The sequence below is a fragment of the Podarcis filfolensis genome (genome assembly GCF_964270895.1).
Source record: "Podarcis filfolensis genome assembly, chromosome: 2".
NCBI classification, from domain to species: domain Eukaryota; kingdom Metazoa; phylum Chordata; class Lepidosauria; order Squamata; family Lacertidae; genus Podarcis; species Podarcis filfolensis.
In genome coordinates, this window is record NC_139605.1 from 72558363 (window position 1) to 72580224 (window position 21862).

Sequence of the window (21862 nt, forward strand, 5' to 3'; positions counted from 1 at the left end):
GCCTTTCATTGCAGACTTTTAGCTTGGTTCTAACTGTCTGCTAATCATCCTGGAATTAAGCAGCAACACTGATAAGATTGTGGCAAGACTGTGATATATTTTTGCGACTGACCTTTTGTGCTAAGGTCCATTCTGGCATTCACTTCTGATGCTATAAAGTAATTGAAGCTTATCAGTTTCACAAGGCAATGATTTCTTACAAATGCAGCCCTTCTTATTTTGCATGTCAGAGGAAAGAAAGGTTTCAGGACCAGCAGGCAGCCTGATGCAGTAAATAATCCTAGCTGTCAACTGAAAAGGTCACATCATAGTATGACAACTCCCCCCCCCCCAATTTGTATACTGCTCTACATCCAAGTATTACAGGGTGGTTCACAACATATTACTTGACTATGGGCTGGCCTATGCATTGAGCAGAGGCAGCAAATCTCCTGGGCACAAGTGCCACTGGGTTCATGCTAGATAAGCAATTATTGTGGACTCAGTTATATTTGGTTGCTGCAATGTGCAGTACTACCCTATGCATGTTTGCTCATGAATCCCATATCTCAGTGGGACAATACATGTTTTGCATGCAGAATGTCCTAGGTCCAATCTCTGGCATCTCCAGGTAGGGCAAGGAAAAAATCCTACTGAATCTTCGATATAAGGCAGCTTCCTACATCCCTTTGCCAGCCCATCATGTTTAGAGAGAGAGAGAGAAAGATAAGGCAAATGTGAGCAATCAGTGCTTTGCAGTTCCAAGCATACTAACTCACCCACATTTTATTTGCCTCCCCCATCTTTTAAGTGAAGAAAATAAAAATAACCGTACCATAGTAGCTGAGACTCTCAGACACATCTAGCTTTATTTGTCCTGTCAGAAAAGGTCAAGAACTACACCAAAAATACTTCAGTCTCTTCTACCTACTGACATACAATACACCACAAAATTATAAATTGTCCAGTAGTTGTTCTGGGCATTGTTGTTGGGGGCTTAACCCCCCCTCCCCATGGATTTGTACATTTCAGGTGAGAAATGGATTTACAGGTGAAGTATGAAGCAGGAAGGGGGTAGAGAGATAAGGATAAAAAGTCAGACAATGAGATTTGGCACTACAGTTTTGGCTACATTATACAACCATTTATCATAACTCCTTTTGTACTCCAGCTCCAACTCAATGGACTTTTTTTTTTTTTGCAAACAAAATATACATATTTGACTTAAATAAGATATCTGACTTCCGAGTTCATTTTTTAGGACTCTCACTTGCAGTCAGTATAACACTTTGATTGGGTTTGATTCAATTTCACTTTGCTTAGTTTTCCTTTTAATTTGGTTCACTTTGGGCATAATCATCGAAACGTTGCTCCCACTGACCACTCCCACGCAAATTCCAGCACATCTAATTGAATGATCATTCACTCAGAGAAGTTATAATATTTCTACAGTATGTTTATAACCTGCTTTCCCTCCGGGATCCATCATAAGACAGTGTACATGGAGTTCCCAGGCAGTTTCCCATTCAGGCACTGACCAGACCCAGACCTGCTTAGCTTTAACAAGGAGGTTGTATTACATGCCCTCAAACTATGCCCTGGGACTTCCTGCACCGGCGTCAAATTGCATGGAAGTGCCCATATGATCTGGGCACCTAAGGTGGTGCTAGTAAGCCTTGACGTTTAATTGATAATGCAAGCAGTAGCAGCCAGTGGCAGGGGACAGCTTTGCCCAGCAGGCTTCCCAACGAGGAGATCACTGCTGCTAACCGAGAGGGGAGGTGTCAGTGAAGTCGAGTGTGGTGGTGGGTTCAGCAGCAGAGCTGATGTGATGTTCCTGCCGCTGCATCCACACCGTGCCAACCTCCCAGCTGCCTCAACCCTCTCCTTCTCAGTTACCAGCAGCAACCTCCACACTAGGAAGCCAGAAATGCCGCCATACCCTGCCCTGATGACCACTATCCACTCCAAGGAAGCAGCACCCCTGCTCCAAACCATGTAAAGCATATTGGGCTTAAGGGTCAATTCACACAAGTACTTTGTTTTCACAACGAGGTGGTTTTGTGCAGTCAGCTGGTGACGGAGACTGGCATGGAATCCACTCTTCTTGATGCGATCAAAATATACTTGTCTCCATCCCACCAATGACAAGCCTAGCAAGACTTGTTTATGGGAAATGAACACCCTTTCCTGAAGTCTTACCAATTAAAGGTTGGCTTTTATGCAGGAAAATGGTGAGGCCATAGCTCAGTGGTAGCACACATCATCTGCACGCAAGAGGTCCTGGGTTCATTCCCTAACATCTCCAAGTACAGGATCAGGTAGCAGATGATGTGAAAGAGCTCGCTTGCTCTCTTTCTGCCTGAAACCCCAGAAAGCTGCTCCCAGTCAGAGCATTGGGCTAGATGGACCAGTGCTCTGACCCAGTATAAACCAGATGCCTAGATGCAGTAGCCAAGTAGTCTTGGCAAAATAAACACTTATAGACTTATAGAATTGTAGAGTTGGAAGGGACCCTGAAGATCATCTGCTCCAACCCCATGCGATGCAGGAATCTACAGCTGCCCCATGTGGGGATCAAACCTGCAACCTTGGCATTATCAGCACCAGGCTCTAACCAACTGAGCTATCCAGGTTCAGTTTTCCCCCCACCCCGACTTTTAGAGGAATTAGACTATTTCTTTGTGAGTGGGGAATGGTATATGCAAAGTGGCTCCATGTCTCTTTGCCATCTACATGGTAATAGTTGAGTATTTTAGCTTTTGGCTTCATAGCTCATGGCAAAAATATGACTCTAGAGGGATTAAAACATATCATCCTAAGGAATCTAGCTATGGTCCAGCAAGGAAAAGCATGCATATGGTACACAAAGGGTTTGTCTGCCTGTTCTTTCCACAACAGCTCCAAGTAATATGCAGATTATGTGGGGGGGTATGTAAAATAATCACTTTGTCTGAAAAATAAGTCAATTGGAGGTTGAATGAGGTGAGGAACAGCTGAAGCAGAAAGAGTAGGAAAAAACCCATTTAGGTTTGCAAGTCTGAGAGGCACTCACCTCTGGATGTGTTCATAGAATCTTTCTTGTAAGCTACTAATTATCTACAGAATAAGCTAATTTCAGGAGCTTATCTTCCTCAAAATACTGCTCACTGCACTGGAGAATCAATCCTCCTGTGGCCTCTGAAGCAGAAATAGGTCATTTCAGATATTCCTGTTTCAGCTTTTCTGACATCTAATAGGACAGGTATTTTAGAAAGCAAGAAGGTTGCCCTCAGACTCCTTTTACTGAGTCAGACAACTGATCCATCTAGTTCTGGACCGTCTACACTGACTGGCAATGGCTTTCCAGGGTTTCAGGCAGGGGACATTTTCAGCCCTATCTGGAGATGCTGGGGATTGAACCTGGGATTTTATGCATCCAGGGCAAATGCTTTGCCACTGAGCTATGGCCCTTCCTCAGTATTTCCCTCTGAGAGAGAAACCAAAGAAATGGCAGCCATGATCCACCAGGTCATTGCACATGCAGGGGACTCCAATGAATGCATTGCATCAAGGGCTTCCGCCTCCATTTTCATTTTATAGATCAGATCTGTAAAGCCCTAAGTTGGGCTAGAGCTCATGCCCTTTTGCCCAGCCTAGTGTAACATTCTATTGTGTCCCTCCATCAACACAAGTTTCCCTTTTAATCTGACAGACAAATTCCACAGTATTGTGTGCTGTTGCTGTTTTCCCTTTGGGGGCGGGCAAGTAAGGCCTGAGAAACTATGCTTGTGATTTCTTCTACTTCCTCGCAAATGTTCTCTGGATTTGCTTTTGTTTGTGTGTTTTTTCATTATTTTTTTCATTTTTCTAACAAATCTTAAGCAATGATTTTAAAAATATTTGTACATTGTTAAGATATAGTCAACACCTAACATGCCTTTGTACAGGATTTTGACTTAGTTACAAATCAACGAGAACAATGCACCAAAGGAGGGGGGGAGAGAGAAAGAGTGAAAGATCGAGAGAGAGAAGAGAGAGAAATATCCATTAAGATGACACCTGCACTTGGAGTTGCTTTATTCTTGCTGCACTGATTGCCCAGTGCCCTCGCTGAACTAGAGCAATGCTTTAGAGACATGATGTTGTTCTTCCCCATTCCCCTCCATCCCTAGGCCACCAGCTGGCTTTAATGGCCTTCTGTCTTGGCGGCCTTGGCTTCATGATTTACCGATCCGGAAGAAAGCCAGGGAGAGACGGACCGTGAGCTGGTTTGCTTGGCCATGCTGTAGTGGCTGATGACGGTGTAGAATCTGCCCCTGGAGTTGGAATCCTGAGCGGAATAGTAAGCATCCAGGGAGGCTGGAATGCACCGCTTATGCTGAAGGGAAGGAAGAGAAGCATGACCATTAAGTAGCAATCTCATTTACAGAAACTTTTTTTAAAAAATAAACATTATTCATCCTGCATTGATCCAGGAAATTCTGAACATTTCCCTCCCTCCCAATATATTCAGTATCAGGGCAAGGGACAGAGGCTGCGCACACTAACCCGTTTGTAGCACAAAAAGTGAAGTTTTTCATGTCCTGAATTGTTCATGCTCATCCTCAACATGATGCTTTCAATCGAGATTGATTCTAGATCCTGCCATCCACAAGGGTGGGTGGGTGGTGACTTGTTACATGTTTGAAAACCTCCCCTCAATTAAGTTATCCACGCCTTTTACTCCCTTCACATGTACATGGTGATTGAAATCTTGGTAAACGCCCACTGACAACATCATTGGAAAGGTGTGGCTATACCCTCCATTGCCAGGACCACCTACATCCATTTTCAAATGGACACTCTGCGGGGTAATGCAGAATCAGTCTGAAATCAATAGATCATAGAGTTGGCCGGGACTCTGAGGATCATCTAGTCCAACCCCCTGCAGCTGTCCTATATGGGGATCGAACCTGCAACCTTGGCATTATCAACACCATGCTCTAACCAGCTGAGCTGAACCTTTATTTTCACAATGAAATCAGCCCCCCGCCCCCCAAAAGCAACAGATCTGATTCTGCGTGGACTGCATAGAAAAAGCAAGTAGTGTACACAGTCTCCATTGATTCTAGAATAAAATATAGTGTGTGCCAGATTGTCTTGTTAGGATGTGGAAAACAGGTTCAGATCTCCAGTCAACCAGAAAACTCACTGGGTGGCAGGTGTTCATTTCACACCTGTCCATACTTAACCTTCCCCAACCTCACTCCCTCATCCCTCCCCCACACCCAGTTATGATGAGACTTTGAAATTTGCTCTTCCAGCTTACCTCATCCACAAGTTGATCCAGCAAAATAAATCACCTCTTCCTACTAAATCCCTCTCATTTTAGAGGACTGGCATGGTAACCACCACCTTTTGTTTTCTATATCCTATGTTGCCTCAACCCTCAAAACAAATATCCTGCTAGAATAAGCACACGTTTCTCCCCAAGGGCACACATCCAGCATCTACAGAGAGTTGCCACCAAACCTCTAAAATGCACTGCACACAGTCTCTATCCCAAAATGTTCAGTGGCTAATCTTCATAGTGAGCGAACTCTAAAGGCCAGTTCATGTGAGCTCATTTAGAAATATGTGGGGCTGGCTTCATGCAGATCTAAACCTGTCAAGTTCAAAATAATTGTGGTTGGCAGAGGGTGCTACCAACCCCTATTTCCTAAATCACTAACTGCTTTTCAGCATGTTGTTGACAAATGATGTCTTTGATCCTGATGCGAAAATGCAGGACTAAATTGTAGCCGTGCGGTGAATTAGATTCTGTCATTAGCAGAGACAGTTCATCCATCTCAGACTTCTTACCTTATAAACAAATCCATCTGGGCAACTGTGGTCGTAGGTAAAAGCTTTGTATACCACAAGAAATACTATGCAGGCAAGGAACGCAAGAGCCAGACTGATGAGAATAGTGACCTGCAAAAGAGGGCTAATATTAGTCTACTGACATATGCAGCATCTCACAGTTAAATGACTTATATTAACAATCAGCCTAATAGACTGCAGTCTTTATCACACTTTGCAGTGCTTAACTAAGCATGGAAATTAAATGAATACCACATCCAATATCCCCAGGTTTTTATGTCGATTTCCCCTCTAAATTGAGGCCCTGATGATGTGCATTTTTCTCTATGCATCATCTATAAAACCTGGGTTTGTCCCTCTCCCACCTTGCTTTCTTATTATAAACCAAAAATTGCTGCTGCATCTCCTTTGACTTCTGCTGGTTTCACACTGGAAAAGTATTTTGAAGATTTTGCCTTGTTTGGCACTTGATGCTAAGAACCTGTGTGCTACCAAGCGTGTAACTGTTAGTGGCATTGTGAGAAGGGAGCAACAATGCACGGTTCATTCAAAAGCAGCCAAGTGCATCTTGTAAGCCTTCACCACCTCCTTTTATGTCTTCTGTTGCAGACCAAGCACAATTATGATGTGTTTTTAGATTTAGCCAAAGGAGACTTTCCCTGGAATTCGGTGAGGGTGTTTTTCTTTTCCTCCCTCTCAGAATATTGACACTCCACCTTCCCGTTTTATTTGTTGTTGTTTTTTTAAGATTTGTGGTGGCTTGCAGCATTTAAAAGAGTAAAACATTGCAGCATTTAAAAAAGACATGGTCAGGCTTTTTGGTTATGGAAGATCATTGTGAGTGGGAGCAAGGAGCCCCTCCCTTGGCAGGGAGTTCATCTCCAATGTCAGAGATGCTGAAGGGATGTGGGGACAAACTTCTCTAGGCAATCTTAAAGAGTAGTCACATTTGTGTGTCCTTTAAATACCCTGGTCCTAAAACATAGCTGTTAACTTTTCCCTTTTCTTTCGAGGAATCCTATTCGGAATAAGGGAATTTCCCTTAAAAAAGTGAAAACGTTGGCAGCTATGGTCCTAAACCATTAGGGCTTTAAATGTTATAAACACTGCTCTGAATTGTGCAGCAAGTTTGCAGCAAGTGACTGTTGATGGCAGATGGGTTTGTGGTGAGCCTGACTATTGGCAGACACAAAAAGGCAATAAAGAGTTATTCAGAACTAAATGCTTCATTTTTGTGCTGTATTATTTAGCACACAATCCCAGGCCACTATCAGTAGCTTCAGAACCAGGTTAAAAAAAACACAACCTATCTTGTTCTTATGGAGCCCTCTCACATAAGCAGGAGCGTCTCATGCAGACCTTGCTTTGGCTGAATGTATTTTTGTGCTAAGAACAGGGAGTTGAGATGAGTAAAGGGTCAGTATGTTCCTTCCACCTACAACAATCTAAGAATAGTGAAACCTTTCGCTCTGCACCTGTCTAGCGCTATTGCCGGGAAAGGTTGAACAAGTCTGAGGAATATAAATATCAAAGCGGCTGCCTTAGGTCTTTGCACTCGCTGCATGCCTTTGAGACCAAATTTGGACAATGTGGTGCTTCCTGAGGGGTGCCCATTTGGCCAATGTGACCCGATTCCATCACAATCCAATGCAGTAACTGACACTAGGACTGACCAGCTGTGAAAGATGATGTAATCCAAGAACAGCCAATGAGTAACCCTCCAGATCTTGTTGGACTACAACTCTCATCACCCCCAGTCAGCGTGGCCACTGGTCAGCGATGATGGAAGTTGTAGTCCAACAATGTACAGGCAGCAGCACTTTTCATTACCCAGGGATAGTCAAACCCTAACACAGAGAAATGTGGTCATGAGCTTGTTGGCTTGTGCGTTTGCACCAGCCCTCCTTCACCATAAATCAAGGTATCAGTTGCTCAAATATGCATTCACAAGAGCACAAAAAGAATAGGAACTCTCAGAGAATTGGCTAAGTCTAACCCACACAAGACCTTTCAAATTTAGGGAGTCGAGAGACACTCAGTGAAAATAATACACCAAAAGCATATTCAAATGTATAAAAGCATATTTACAAGATGCTTACAGTTTACTCTGGAGATTGTTGTCTGAGAGTAATTTGTAAAAGCCTCCCTGCACAATGCTAGCTAATAGCATCTCAGAAGAAGAGGCAGGCTGTCATTTTGACAGAAAGGGGGAATATTATTTGTATTAGGGAAGACTCTTAACTCATGTGATCCCTCCATTTCCATTCCAAAGTGGTGCACCCTCAGCAGGACTGCATGGCATGCTTTTTCTGAATGTATAAATCTGCCATAAAAATGCAGATTAGCAATGAAATACAGAGTTGTTGCTGGGATAGAAAGCTGAATTGGAAAGGGTTACAATAACAGGCAAATATTCAAGGAGAAATGTCAGAGTTATTAACATTTTGAAGTTATGAACTCCTTGAATCTTTAGCACATATAAAATGAGCAAGCTGACATCTAGTATGTAGGGAGAAAATGTGCAATTCAGCACTTGAAATATTACTGGGTTGTGCTAAACATTACCAGGTTGCATCTGGGGCACTACAGCACCTGGAAACAAGAAAAGTGATCCCTGAAAGAGCGTAAAAGGAATTGTTCTGGGAATTGATCAAGGAGAATGCATGACCTTGTAGGACAGTCAATGTGGCAGAAGGAATGAAGTGTCGTGGGATGCAGTACAATCCAAACATAGGGAACGTTAGGTTGCATTGCCTAGAGGGCAGCCAACAAATCCCATGGCCAAAGCTTCAAACAGCTGAGGACCACAGCTCCTGCACCCATCAATCCATCCCCAAAACCTGCCCCACCAACAATATTGCTTTTCTCCCTCCCTAAGAGTCCCTAACACACCCTCCAAAACTGAGCCACGTTTTCTTCCCTCCCAACTTGTCTGCTATTCTTCCCTCCTTCACTAGCGCATCCCAACCTCCAGTCCCTGCTTCTCTCTCCCACCAGGCTCCATCTTCCTCCAACATTCCTCTTCCTGCACACCAGCTTTTGATTATTGATAGAAGTGCCACGGCTACCAGCACAGAACGCTTGCCATAACTATGGCTTTAAACATTCTCTTTAGGGACTCTACTACTGTTGTATCCGTCTGTGAACCTCCAGTTTTATCTCCCAGATTCAAACCCTCCCTCTTCCCTCCTGTTCTTAGCTTCCCCTCTCTCCGGGCATCCTTAGTTACTCTCTTCCCTCTTCTACACACCCACAGAAATATTCTGTGGCATTGCATTATACCTGAAAAATGCACAACACACAATTGATCTGGATTAAAATGTCAGCAGCCATTTAAAACCAGAAAGAAAATTTGGGGGGGGGAAACATGGACTGGAAGGTGCCAAGGGTGAGTTACAGCTCTCTGAGTACTCAAGGAAATACAGGACTTCATTAGCATTCAGATTCTGCATGATCAGGCAGCTGAACTACCTAATAAAACTCAGGGTTGGGGTGTGTTTTTTAAAGAAGAGTATGAACCTTGGCAAATCTCAAAGCAATATAAATCCCCACAAAAGAGAAATAAAAAATTAGGGAGGGAGATAAAACTCACAGACATTATAGACAGGAATCCTTTGCAGGCAGACACTGCCCTTACCCTATCAGCAAAGATTTATCAAAGATGGTACTTAATTGCTGCACTGGATTGCTATGGAAGCTAATGCCCTCATTCCAAGTCTCTTCAGTTGGGGTGGGGAAGTACTCAGCCTTAATTTTATCACTCTCTTTGCCAAAACAGTTGTCATGGGCTTGGAGCTATGTATAAAACCTTGATTGCTGTGACACACGGTTCTAGCTTGCATATTGTTTAATGCTGCTCTCTGGGGGTATGGGCTGTATTTTACCAGATTTGTTTTTGCTATATTTCATTCCTGTGAACCATCCTGGGAGTTTAAATGAGTCTCCTAAATAAACAAATATGAATACATGGTGTAGATTTATGAGACCTGTACATTTATTAAACTAAGTAGCCCTGATAATATTGCTAACCAAGATACTTCCCCTTCATGCCATTGTCTAATTCCTATTGTTTTACATTAGATCAAAGCATTGTGGAATTCTAGCTCAAAAGAAACCTCCTTTACATGTTTCTTGATTCATACAACAAGTAGGTGTCTTTTAAAACAACCAATTACCATATTTTCCTATTTGACAATATCCAACCTATGTTTGTTTGCAAGATGACTTTTATCTCATTCCATGAAATCCTGACGTTAGCACTTGAATATGAAACAATCAGAAACCGATGGGCTTCCTTTCGGGCACTTGTCTTAACCAGAATACACCCATGATTTCTGTGAGATGATCCAGCTGCTCCTGCCTTTCAGTGTTTTTAGTCAATAAATGAAATCAGGGTTGTGACTGACAGCTGAGCTGTTTGAACAAAAGGAATGCCCCTCCCACCTTCAATTATTTTCTGTCTAGTGGCTTCTGTCTCCTTGTACATGCAACCCCCAATTTGTGGGGGGGGGGGTTGCATTCCAGGTCATTGCACACAACAGCAGAGCACACATAAGCCAGCTCCACCCATTATGCCCCTCCCCCATTCCTCCCCTTTTTCCACCCACTTCTGAGTCGCTGCAATGTGCGCATGTGCGTGTTGCACGTCAATTGGCCATGCATAAATTGGTTGTTGTATGTAATCTCCATTTGAGATCAGTGGTTACCTATAAATTATCTTCCGCAGATTCTCCTAGACAGGATACTCAGAAGTAAGTTGCCTTGTGCTTCATAGGGCTTACTCCAAGGTAAGTGGGTACAAGATTGCAGCAGCCTAGGCTTTCTTGTGAGGAAGGGGCAGAAAGTGGCTCATGCGTCAGCACAGTTGAATACAATTGGGACTTACACATTTAAACACACAATAATCAGGCCAAATTGGTTGAAGCCCCAGAGGTGTACTAATCTGGCAAGGTGGCAGGGAGAAAGAGAGAACAAAATATGTCCTTTTACAAAGATGCATCATTCTGGTTAAGTAAAGCAAAAATTAATGCCTGGAATACAAGCACTAAGTCCCCTTTCACAGCCATTTTATACCTCCCTCTATAGATTCACAACAGTAATGTAAGCTAGGTTTTGCTGCTGGTTGTGAGCAGGAAGTGAGCAAAACAATGGTGAGCGAAATCAATTTATACTGCAAAACTGTATGTATTTAGAGTACTTTTTATATCAGGTTTGGCAAACTGTTTTCTGTTTTGTTTTTTCCTGCAAGAAAGATCAGAGTTGGATGGCAGCAACCAAAGCAAGGAGGAGAGGGAGGAAGGCATGGCTGTTTTCCTGGCTTAGCTAGGCTTGGTTAGGCTAAGAGACACTGATTGGGCACCAAGTGAGCTTCTTGGCTGAGTGGGGATTTCGAATCGTTTTAGCTCAAAAATGAATAAGAAAAAAATGTTGTTATTATGAGGTATTAATAAATAGCCACCACAAATGACTACACGGCTTGCCTTCTGACTAATTAAATCTTGAATTTATCCAAGCATGAACATCTGAACAGAACTGCTGTAAATCTTAGATCACTTTTGAGCCCCTCTACGCCTGATGTTGCACTGAGTGTAGTATCGCAGCCTAAAATCAGTAGATGAAAGACCTACAGTAACGCAACACATCTACAGCTCAGGAAGCTTGAGTTCTTTACTTGGTTTAGGTTTGGCACAGTTCCATTGTAGTGTGGAACTACAATGATGGGGAGTTTCCCACCTTTTGATATTCTGTCTCATTACTCTGATATTTTTGTGAGTGTTTCACCCCACCTGTAAATCCTGCAAGTGACATAAAATGGATGCTAATTTTTGTCTCCTTTGGCAAGTGCAGCAGGGCGCCCAATCTAAATACAGCATACTGGGTGCAGAAAATCCCATTGGCACTTTTGTTGACGGCTACTGGTAGGGGTTCCAATTAGGAATTGAGGAGACATTGTATTCAGTACATATTTAAGGTCAAAACTGTTGTATTTGCACTTTCGGAAACCATATGTGAACCAACACACAGCTAGCCTTCAAAATTAAGAGTTATCTGAATTTTGTAATGCAGTTCTCTGGCCCAACAACATTTACAAAAATGCATGTACTAGGGGGAAGTGTGAATAAAAATGAAGATATTAGTGAAAACATACAGAAATGCAATTTATTGGACAAAGTTGCTTGCAAAATGTATGTCTTAAAACAACATATAAGAAAATGTTTAATAGGAGAAATTTGTACTAAAATGCTGGTGAATTTTCAAGAGGATTTTTATTTAAAAACTGTAACCTGCTGCAAAATGTGGAAATCTGAACTTACGATTGGAGAAAATGCAAGAAACTAAACTGGCAGATCCTTCCACCCTTGTCCCAATAAATGCTTAGAGATGGGAAATCTTACCTGAGCTTGATTTGCAATGAACATGAATTAGCTCTAGCTATTTTGGAACAGCTGTTTTTAATTCTTAAAAATTAAAAAATGGCTTCTTAAATACCTTTTTGAACTAACTCTCTATTCCTAATGATCTTATTTCCTTCCACATAGCCATGTATCTGTCCCAGTCCTTTCTGTTTTCTGACTCCTGACAATACAATTATTCAGAGTGGTGAATTTAGGTATAGCCTGTACTAAAAGATTTCATACTTTAAGTTGATCTGGAAAGGGTGGGTTGCAAAACAATATTATCTGGAACAATGTGATGAATTCATTCTGTACTGGAAGCTTAAAATAAGTATCAAAATATGAAAAAATGTGCTAGAAGTTTTATGATGATTTATTATTCACAGAAATGAAAATGTAAAAAAAGAAAGAAAGAAAATTATTTAATTTATAAAGCATAATCCATGTATGATGGAGTGGAAGAATTATGATACATTATTTATCTAATATTGGACAGTTGGTAACTCTCTAGAACTTCTCTGGTATTCCGTTTTCTTTGTATCTAGCTTTGTATCATAGCTAGCACGCTATGCTAGCAAGTTAAGAACATAAGAAGGTCTCTGAAGGATCAGACCAAAGGGCTCTCTAGGGCAACATTCTGTTCTCACAGAGGATTATGGGAAGCCCAGAAGCAGGACTTGAGTACAATAGCACTCTTCCTACTCATATTTCCCAGGACCTGGTATTCCAAGGCATACCACCTCTGCTACTGGAGGTTAGATATAGCCATTATTACTAGTAGCCATTGATAGGCTTATCCTCCATGGTTTTTTCCAATCCCAGCCAAGGTGGTAGCCTACATCTTGTGATGAATTCTAAACTGGTCATCGGTAGAATTCAAAGGCTTAACGTTAAGGACAGACTTGAAATATGTTGCAAGCCAAGCACTCAATGTGTAAAATAAAGCTCTTGCTCTCCGAAACATTTCCCTCCCACTTTTACAAAAAAACCTTTCTCCCTCCCACGTAGCTATCCCACGACACCCTTGCCCTACTTCTTCTGCACATTTTGTGATTAAGAAAGAGCTTATCAGCTGAGGTGACATCTCCGCCGCTAATTCCCCTGCCCCGCTGTCCCGTGGGCACAGTGAAAGCACAAAACAAACAAGTACACCATGTTTCCAAGCAATTTGTCAAATCATTAAATTGCCTGGGCAATAAGTAGCTGGCTCAATTAGACTGGCCAATCTCCATCACATAATATGATTTCTAGAGGCTGTTTCAGTCCTAATGGATTTGATGTCTTAAAATGTTTGCAGTGCCAAGCTGCAGCCATGTGATGTACGGCACTGCCAAGTCCTAGGCACAAACAAAAACTACCATTTCACTGTGCAAGCACCAAAGAAGTCCTAAAATGTGATTTCTAGGTAGATACTTTAAAGTCCTTAAAGTTAACAGCTTGATTCCCCCCCCCCCCACTTTGTCACTGAACAGCCTGGAATATTGCTCCCCATCATTCAAGCGGGGAAGTAGCCTAAAATATTTTGAGTTTTAGCACATTAAAAAAAATGGAATGGGATTTGCTTTCCTGCAATCTGTTCTCGTATTGTGGGCTTGAAGGAGAAGGTTGACAGTGTCAGAATGGCTGCAAATATTCTTTGCTGAGCACATTATTTTCTTAAGCGAGCTACTGGTTTCTCCCTGCCCCCAATTCCATGCTTTGATGATAGTCATGGTCCATACTTTACAGGGAAAAAATACAGGAGATAAATCAAACACATCGAGCCAGCCAGGTTATATCACAAAAATATTCTGTGCAGGTACAGTTTCACATTTTAAACTTTCTTAGCAAATTTGATTTCTTAGTGTAGAAATGGGTTTGATTTTCCTATTCCTGAGCTATTCCTATTCCACCCATAGTGTGGGTGGAGGGTGGAGAGAGAGAAGTGAACATTTATTTTGGGTGGCGGTGAATTAGGAGCCCTGTTCAGATCTAAGAGCTCATTTACTCCAATAATACTCCATCTGTTATGGATGTTTCAGCTGAGATTCCTGCATTGCAGAGGGTTGGACTAGATAACCCTTGGGGTCCCTTCCAACTCTACGATTCTATAAGACTGCAATCCTATGCCTCCTGAGCAGGCAACAGGTAGATCATTAGGCCTGGGGCAGTGGCTATGATTTTATCATCAGAGCACTACAGACTAGGAAGAGGCAAGGAGAATATCTACAGAGCAGCAGCATCTCATAGTTGTTTCCTGCAGGGTCTCATCTCCTACTCCCACAATGCAGCTGGACAGTGAAAAACAGAGAGTGGCTTGCAGGCTGGATGAGGCACCATTGCTGGCAAAGTCAAAAAGGCAGCTATAAGAACATACAAACAAAAGAAGAGCCTGTTGGATCAGACCAGTGGCCCATCTACTCCAGCATCCTGTTCTCACAGTGGCTGAACAGATACCTGTGGGAAACCAGTAAGCGGCATTTGAGCACAATCAGGCAGTCTGATGAGGATAGGATTGGCCCTGTCATTAGGCAGAGTGAGGCAAATGGCCAAAGAGTAACTATTTGATCAGAGAGTGTGGGTTCTGTTTCACCTCCCCCAACACCCTACCATCACCGCTTCCCTGAAGCCTCCCTTACCCAGATCACGTGCTGGTTCCCACAAAGTAGCAGCAGCAACAATAGGTTCCGGCAAGATCCCACAAGATCTTGTGGAGCTCTTGCGAGCTCTCGGTGCGATTTCACTGGAAATGGCCCCCACTACTGGTGCTGCTTCTCTGCTGGTGGAAGAGGTGGGCAGGGCCTCTATGGGGGCACCCCCTCTTGGGTTTCTGTGCCTGAGGCAGCTGCCTTAGCCCACCTCATGGGTGAGCCGGCCCTGCATTACCTGTCTTTTGAGTGGAAGCTTAAGGGTTTCAGCATGCCCATCTACTTGGTTGGTGTGACGGAGACCAGAGCTAGACACTGTCCTCCTGACATGTGACTTGCTGTGAAATATGCAAATATGTCAGATCTCTGTGAAGCTGACTTGTTGTCATGCATCAAAGGGTTATTTCTGCTACTCACAGTCATGTCTGTGGCAGTGTTAGTAACAATTAACAGGAGAAACATTAATAACTGTTAGTAGGAGATAATATCAGAGAGTCTTTTGTTGTCATTATTACAGCTGCTTTCTTCCAAGACCACTATTGTGGCTCTGGAAAGTGTCTACAATGCATGTAGCTGACAAGAATATTACATATCTTTTAGATTTAATACAAGCGGATGAGTAGTTTGAACTCAATATGTGAACAATGCAGTTTGCTCCCTAAATTCAGGGTTTCTGGTCTTTGGGATCTGCAAAAGCATCTGTTGTTTTTCCTGCTAAGAATTTCCTGCCAGTGTTCCCAATTAATGCCCAGGTGCAGAAAAGCTTTATCTCTCTCTTTTTTTCTTTTTTTTTAGTGGATCATTAGGAAAGGGGGGGGGGAGCGTGTTGAGAAAAATTGGAGCTGACTTGCCTTTCAAATCACTAATTTGAGCAGGTGATTCAATTAACGGGATTACTGCATAGGGGCATATCATCCTGCTGCTGACCTTTCATTAGTGACATCTCATAACTTCCCATCAGCTTGTGCAATGTGGCACTTTGCCACCCTGGCTACATCTGGGATTTTGCATTAACAGAAGCCTCAGATCTGCAAGGAGCCTTTTTAGATGCAACAGTGACTACAGCTCAACAAAGATATGTCTAGGGAAGTTGGAATCCTCTGTGGCCACGAGGGAAGCTCATGAGTTGCAACATCTGGCTGCTGGTGCATTACGGTTCAATCTCCCAGAATCTCAGATTTAATTACTGAAAGGAGTCCATTTTAAGCTTCTGCTGCTGCAAGATAATAGTAATAAAATGAAGGGGAAAGAATCAGCAGTCAACACGATCCAGTCAGCAAGGGTGACCTATAGCAAAGTGTCTGGTGGCACCTTCTAAAGACCAACACATTAATCATGGCATAAACTTTCAAAGACCAGTGCCTCCTTCCTCACATAAATGAAATACAATTTAAGTATGTTATGCAAAAATCAAACAGAGGAGCTCTCAAACATACAGTTCGCAACTCTCGCAAGTAGGAGGCCCGAACAGAGCATGCTCAACTTGAAGACTGAGCTTTTGCCTCAGCACAGATGGGGGAGGGTCCACAAGTGTAGTAGCAAGGATGCACCCTTCAGTGGCATCTTGAGAACAGGGGCATTGCCCATGAATACCTCAGAAACCTTACAGCAGGGGTGGGGAACCTGTGGCCCTCTAGGTGTTGCTAGACTGCAACGTCCATCAACTCTGACCATTGGCTATGAAAGGGGTTCATATTTGCAACAAGGGTGAATGTGCAGATTGTGTGTGTGTGTGCAATTGATAACACAAGTTCATTGTGTGCATTACAAAACAAATCAGCCGAGGTAGGTGAGAATAAATATGACACCAATAAAACAATAAAGTGCAGCTATGAAATCAAAAGATCCATTTAGAACACAATTGGGAGTGCGACTTCACAGCACTGAATCAGCTAAAACAGGAACACAAAAATGAATGACTGCTAATTTACAAATGTTTAACTTGACTCTTCCATTACTCTACACCCGGCCTTCATTATATATGTCATACACATTGCACAGATTATAAAATTACCCAAACATGGATTGCTTCTTCCTGCCACGTCACTGTTTGGAGCAACGAAGCAACTATACGAATCCAAGATGAATTTTCCGAGGTTGAGGGGTTTTTGTCCTCAGATCACATTTTAACATTTCAGTTGTTCATGTGCCTCTGACATTTAGTACGACATCCCTCAGAAGTGGGGCCTCGATATCAAGAGCCCTGGAAAAGCCTGAAACTTGTACACAGATCAAAAATGCAGAGGAATCATTCCTCCGTCCCAAAGCCAGTGATCTTTTCACTTGAAATGAAATCAAAGGCAGTACTCTGAAGTATGTTTTAGATTTGTTTGTTTGTTTTGAAAAAGCTGATGTAATCAAATGCACTTTGCTCTGTGTATATCATCGTAGGTCATGAAGCAGAACTTTTTAAAAAGCTGAATTCACAGATGGTGGTACGATTTCCCTTCTACTGAACACATTATTATAGGCGCATGGAGGGCAAATGAAGGCCATCCAGTCCAAGCCATGAAACTGTGGCAACAGCCTCCGCTTTATGGATGGGGCAGAAATTTGATTCACCTCACTTTTAAAGGTGCATCTACCTAATTTGTACTTTCCGAAGCAATACACAAACTAACGTGCAACCATCCTGCAAAATTTGAACTTCTCCAAATATTGTTGTGCAGTTCGCCAACCAAGCAATGCGTACAAAAGTATATTTACTAGTGAAAATAACATACAATAACGTGTTATATTAGGAGCATTGCTTTGCTAAAAAATATGTGCACAGAATGTGACTCATCAAAGCCAGTATTCCATTTCCCACAGTGGCCACCCAGATGCTCCTGGGAACTCCATAGGTAGGGCATGAAGGTCATAGCTACCAGCAATGCGTATTCAGTGGATTATTCCCTCTAAACATGGATAATTTATATTTAGTTATCGTGACTGGTAGCCATTGTCTGATCTATCCATCATCTCTAGTCCCCTTTTAAAGCCAGTGGCTCACACCTTGTGACAACAAATGTCACCCACAAATGTGTTGGATGAGGAAGTAAAAAGAACATGAAAAGTATTACTGGATCAGGGTCTTTTTACTGTTCAGTAACCTAACTGCCCTTTCTGTGCCATTCACCCCCCTTCCCTTTGCTCCTAACTTTCCTAAAATAATTTTTGAAAAACTGAACACATTACACAACCCCTGTGCTTAAGTGACCCAACTGTGCTTGACAATTCACCTAAGTGAGAGGGGACAGTCTATGCTCGTTTGATTATGCCCTCTTCCGGAAGCAACAGGGTTTTTCAGCAGTATCTCTATGCCTCAAATACATTGGGCACGAGGCCTGATAGTTGTCATGGCGTCAACTTATTTTCCTACCATGAACCGGTTGTTGCCTGAGCCTGTAACTATTTGTTTAAATGAGTTGCACTGAATAGACAGATTGAAAACACACAAGCCTGCACTTCAGGGGTATTTTCCTTATATAATTGACTCATCCATTTTGTTCGCCCTTGAAGGATGCCTGAATGGAGTACCGTCATTGTTCAACATCCTAATAAATGAGATGGGAGGGCAGAAACATGCACCAGAATGAAAGTGAGAGATGCCTGCTTATTATTATGCTTCTCAGGACACCCCTTGAAACCTGGTTTGAAGCAAAAGACTCTAGAAAATTCACTCATACCAGGCTATTTCTATTTCTGTTTCTCTCCAGTCAGAACAGCAAACACTAAAGAGGGAAGGGCTTTTTAACCCCTCAGTGATGGAGCACCTGCTCTGCATGCAATTTCAGTCTCTGGCATCTCCAGCTAGAGCTGGGAGAGAACCCTGCTTGCTAGTCAGTGTGGACAAATATGAGATATATGCACCGGTGGTCTGATTCAAGGCAAGGGAGCTTTCTGTGTCCCCAGATTCTGTCTCAGTCCATTGCTGCCATCTGTCCCAAGATTGTGGCTTTCGTTTACATCAAGTTCAGAGGACGGACTGACTATTTGGCTTCTATGAAAGAAAGATCCAGAAGAGGAAAAGGCCAGAATAGGTATTGTGAAGGCTGGAATCTGCAGGCCGTCACCTCAAATGATTCAAGAAACCATGGAGCTGGGCAGACCAAGGCTGACAGAACAGCTCTGGCAGGATTCAGTGATTAGTAACGGTGATGCTTAACAGCACAACTAAATTGCCTATGTGTTCGGCTCATAGAAGCATAGAATTTTAGAGTTGGAAGGGACCCTGAGGGTCATCTTGTCCAACCCCCTGCAATGCAAAGGGAATCAAAAGCTTCTGGTGGCTTCTGTGTAAATCCTGGAGTGTTTGTCAGGGAACCATAGGAAACTTTCAGAAGACTCAAAACACCTTCAAGCACCCCAAACCAAACCAAGTAACTCCAAAGCGATTCAAGTAAGATGAACAACTGCAGAGTATTCAATGTATGTTCACTGTGTGTTCAGCCTGGCTTGTTCAATGGGTTCCTTGTAAAGTAGAACATTTTTGAAGAACAAAAACCTTGTTCAGCAGGGATGGGGAAGCTATGGCCTTCTAGATGGTGCTGGACTACAGTTCTGAGCACCCTGACCGTTGGCCATGGGGCTAAGGCTGATGGGATTTGGAGACCAACATACTAAGAACCCTGAAAGGCTCATTCATCCAGCATCGCAGTAATCAACCAGATGTCTATGGGAAACATACAAGCAGAATCTGAACACAACAGCACTCTCCCTACTTGTGATTCCCAGCAACTGGAATTCAGAAGCATTATCTCTCTGACAGTGCGGTAGAACATAGCCATCATAGGTATGTTCTTTGTCTTCCATGAATTTTCTAACCATCTTTTAAAGCCATCCAAGTTGACAGCCATCTTACAGGAGTGAATTCGTTTAACGATGTTCTGCATGAAGAAGGGAGATTCAGGACAGATAAAATGATACTTGTCCAACATTCAGATTCATCGGATGGCCCTGGGTTTTAGTATTATGAGAGAGGGAGAAAAACTTCTCTTTATTCACTTCCCCATCTCTGTTCTAGACGGCCTTTTCAAGCGCATTCTTGCAGCGCAGGAGTAAAGAATTCTAAATTAAGAACATTTTGACATGCCTTTCTGCAGGGCAAACTCAGCAATGAAAGAAATTACTTTGGGGCATTGGTGGCTGGGCCTTAATGTCATTTTAACATCATTTTCTTGTACTCCACCTACGCAGAGTAGCAATGATGTTTGTCATAATGTATGTACAAGATGAGTCATGCAGTTGCAGAGTAATTGGTCAAAGTTCCGGGATGCTCTGTAATTGAGCTGAGCTACAAGAAAAATATAGTATCATATTTCAAAAATGACAAGCAGCAGAAATTACACAAGATTTCAGCAAGAGGAAGAGTGAGCGAACAGCAGTTGCCTAGGGACAACAGCTCCTGTCAGATGCTACCACAATTAAAGAGATCATATCAGTGCTATCCTAGATGGATGACAGATGCAGTTGCGTAAGCTTCCCTTCTATGGAAAACTCCAGCCTCTTCATGATAGAAGGATGTCTAATCATTCATTAGCTTGTTCAATAAATGATCACCACTGGGCACAGAATAGAGGTCATCTTCAGAGCTACCTACCAAGCACATACAGTTCTGAAATTTTCTGCAAGGGTGAAGCCACCCTCCCAGGAAAAGCAAAACTTCTTGCCATTTTATCTTTCTAGTCCTGGAACAGGAGTCAGGGGTGGGAGAGGGATGCTACTGAAAAAAGCCCTTGGCTACTCTCTCTCCTCTCCCTCTTTGTAATTTCTACTGCAATTCAGCCCATGTCCTTGCATGATGATGATGCTTATTTCCTTGCCCCCAGTAGGGGCAGCCAATGATGTGAAGTGGAGATGAGAAAGCACATAGTGTAAGGACATCAAGGCAAGTTGCACTAGGTGCTGTGGAGTAGAGAGGAAAGAATTTGACACAGAGCTGCCAGTTTCAGCAGCAGTTTCACGCTTCTTGTAATGTTTTGTTCTGCCCATGGACATCCAGACTGGACCATTGCAGGGCTGCCTTTAAAGACAGTGGTATAAAAGGGGGCCTCCAGAACGCTGGTGGGGAAAAGGCAGTTGAAGCACATGACATTGGTTATCAGTTTGTTTCCAGGGTCAATGTGAATGTTAGTCTTAAGTTTTAACAATTAGAGGCCTGAATAGCCTGGGGTCAGGTTAGCTTAAGGACCAGCTTTGCCCCTGTGAACCAGCCAATCTTAAGATTAGGGTCACAGGCCCTTTTCTCTGGCCCATCTTTAGCAGAGATTCAAGGAGGGGAGAGACCAGTGGCAGGGCCTTCTCAGTGGTAGCACCACAGCTATGGAATTCTCTCTTTCTGGACAATCAGTTTATGTTGGTTTTAAAAGCTGCTATGCTCTTAATACAAACAAGTGTGTTTTTATTGTTGGTGTTCTTTTTATCTAAACCATATAAACTTATTTTAAAAGCTGGACACAAAACACTTGGAAGAAAACAAACTGGAAAGCAAACACCCTCTCACTTTGCCTCCCTAGCTTCCGCAAGCTCTTCTTCCAGCAGAGCCAACAGACTGAGATATAACGAAGGTGCCAATTTGCATCCTGGGAATGCATGAAACCTACTTCCGCTTCTACAACTGCCGTTCTTAGCCATGAAAGGCTCTCAGAGACTTTTGGTTTTCACGTTATTGCTTTGGGAGCTTTACTTGGGGTTTCTGTCTTCACTTCTGCAAAGGGTAGAGTTTTCTAAATAAAAGATATAGCCATTCTTGTATGTCAGGCTGTTTGAAGGCAATGGTTAAGGGAGTGTCTATGCCATGAAACATGCACATGAAGCACACCCTGTAATAGTGAGTGCAAAGCCTCAGGTTTGGGTTTTTTGAAAAACGGCATGCTTCTGAAAGCAGAGATATGCTTGACAATGCATACGTACCATCAGCTGAAATTTCTGAAGGCCCAGAGGCACAGGGAAGGGAGCTTGAAAAAGAACTCCAGGAGTCAGGGGAGCATGAATACCCTCCAGAGTTCCTGCCCTTCCGCCCTGATAACAACACCGCAGCTCATTATGCAAAATAAG

At 42.8% G+C, this 21862-nt stretch overlaps 1 protein-coding gene across 2 annotated transcripts in view; it reads right to left on the reverse strand.

Annotated features, from left to right (window-relative positions):
• Positions 1-823: 823 nt before the first annotated feature.
• Positions 824-21862, reverse strand: part of NSG2 (neuronal vesicle trafficking associated 2) — a 51751-nt gene continuing 30712 nt past the window's right edge. For both annotated transcript variants that reach the window (XM_083594238.1, XM_083594239.1), the window contains exons 4-5: positions 5803-5913; positions 824-4339 (exon numbers count right to left, since the gene is read on the reverse strand). In XM_083594238.1, the coding sequence (XP_083450364.1) occupies positions 4148-4339; positions 5803-5913 (303 nt within the window). In that variant the 3' untranslated portion in view covers positions 824-4147. The remainder of the gene's footprint in view (positions 4340-5802; positions 5914-21862) is intronic.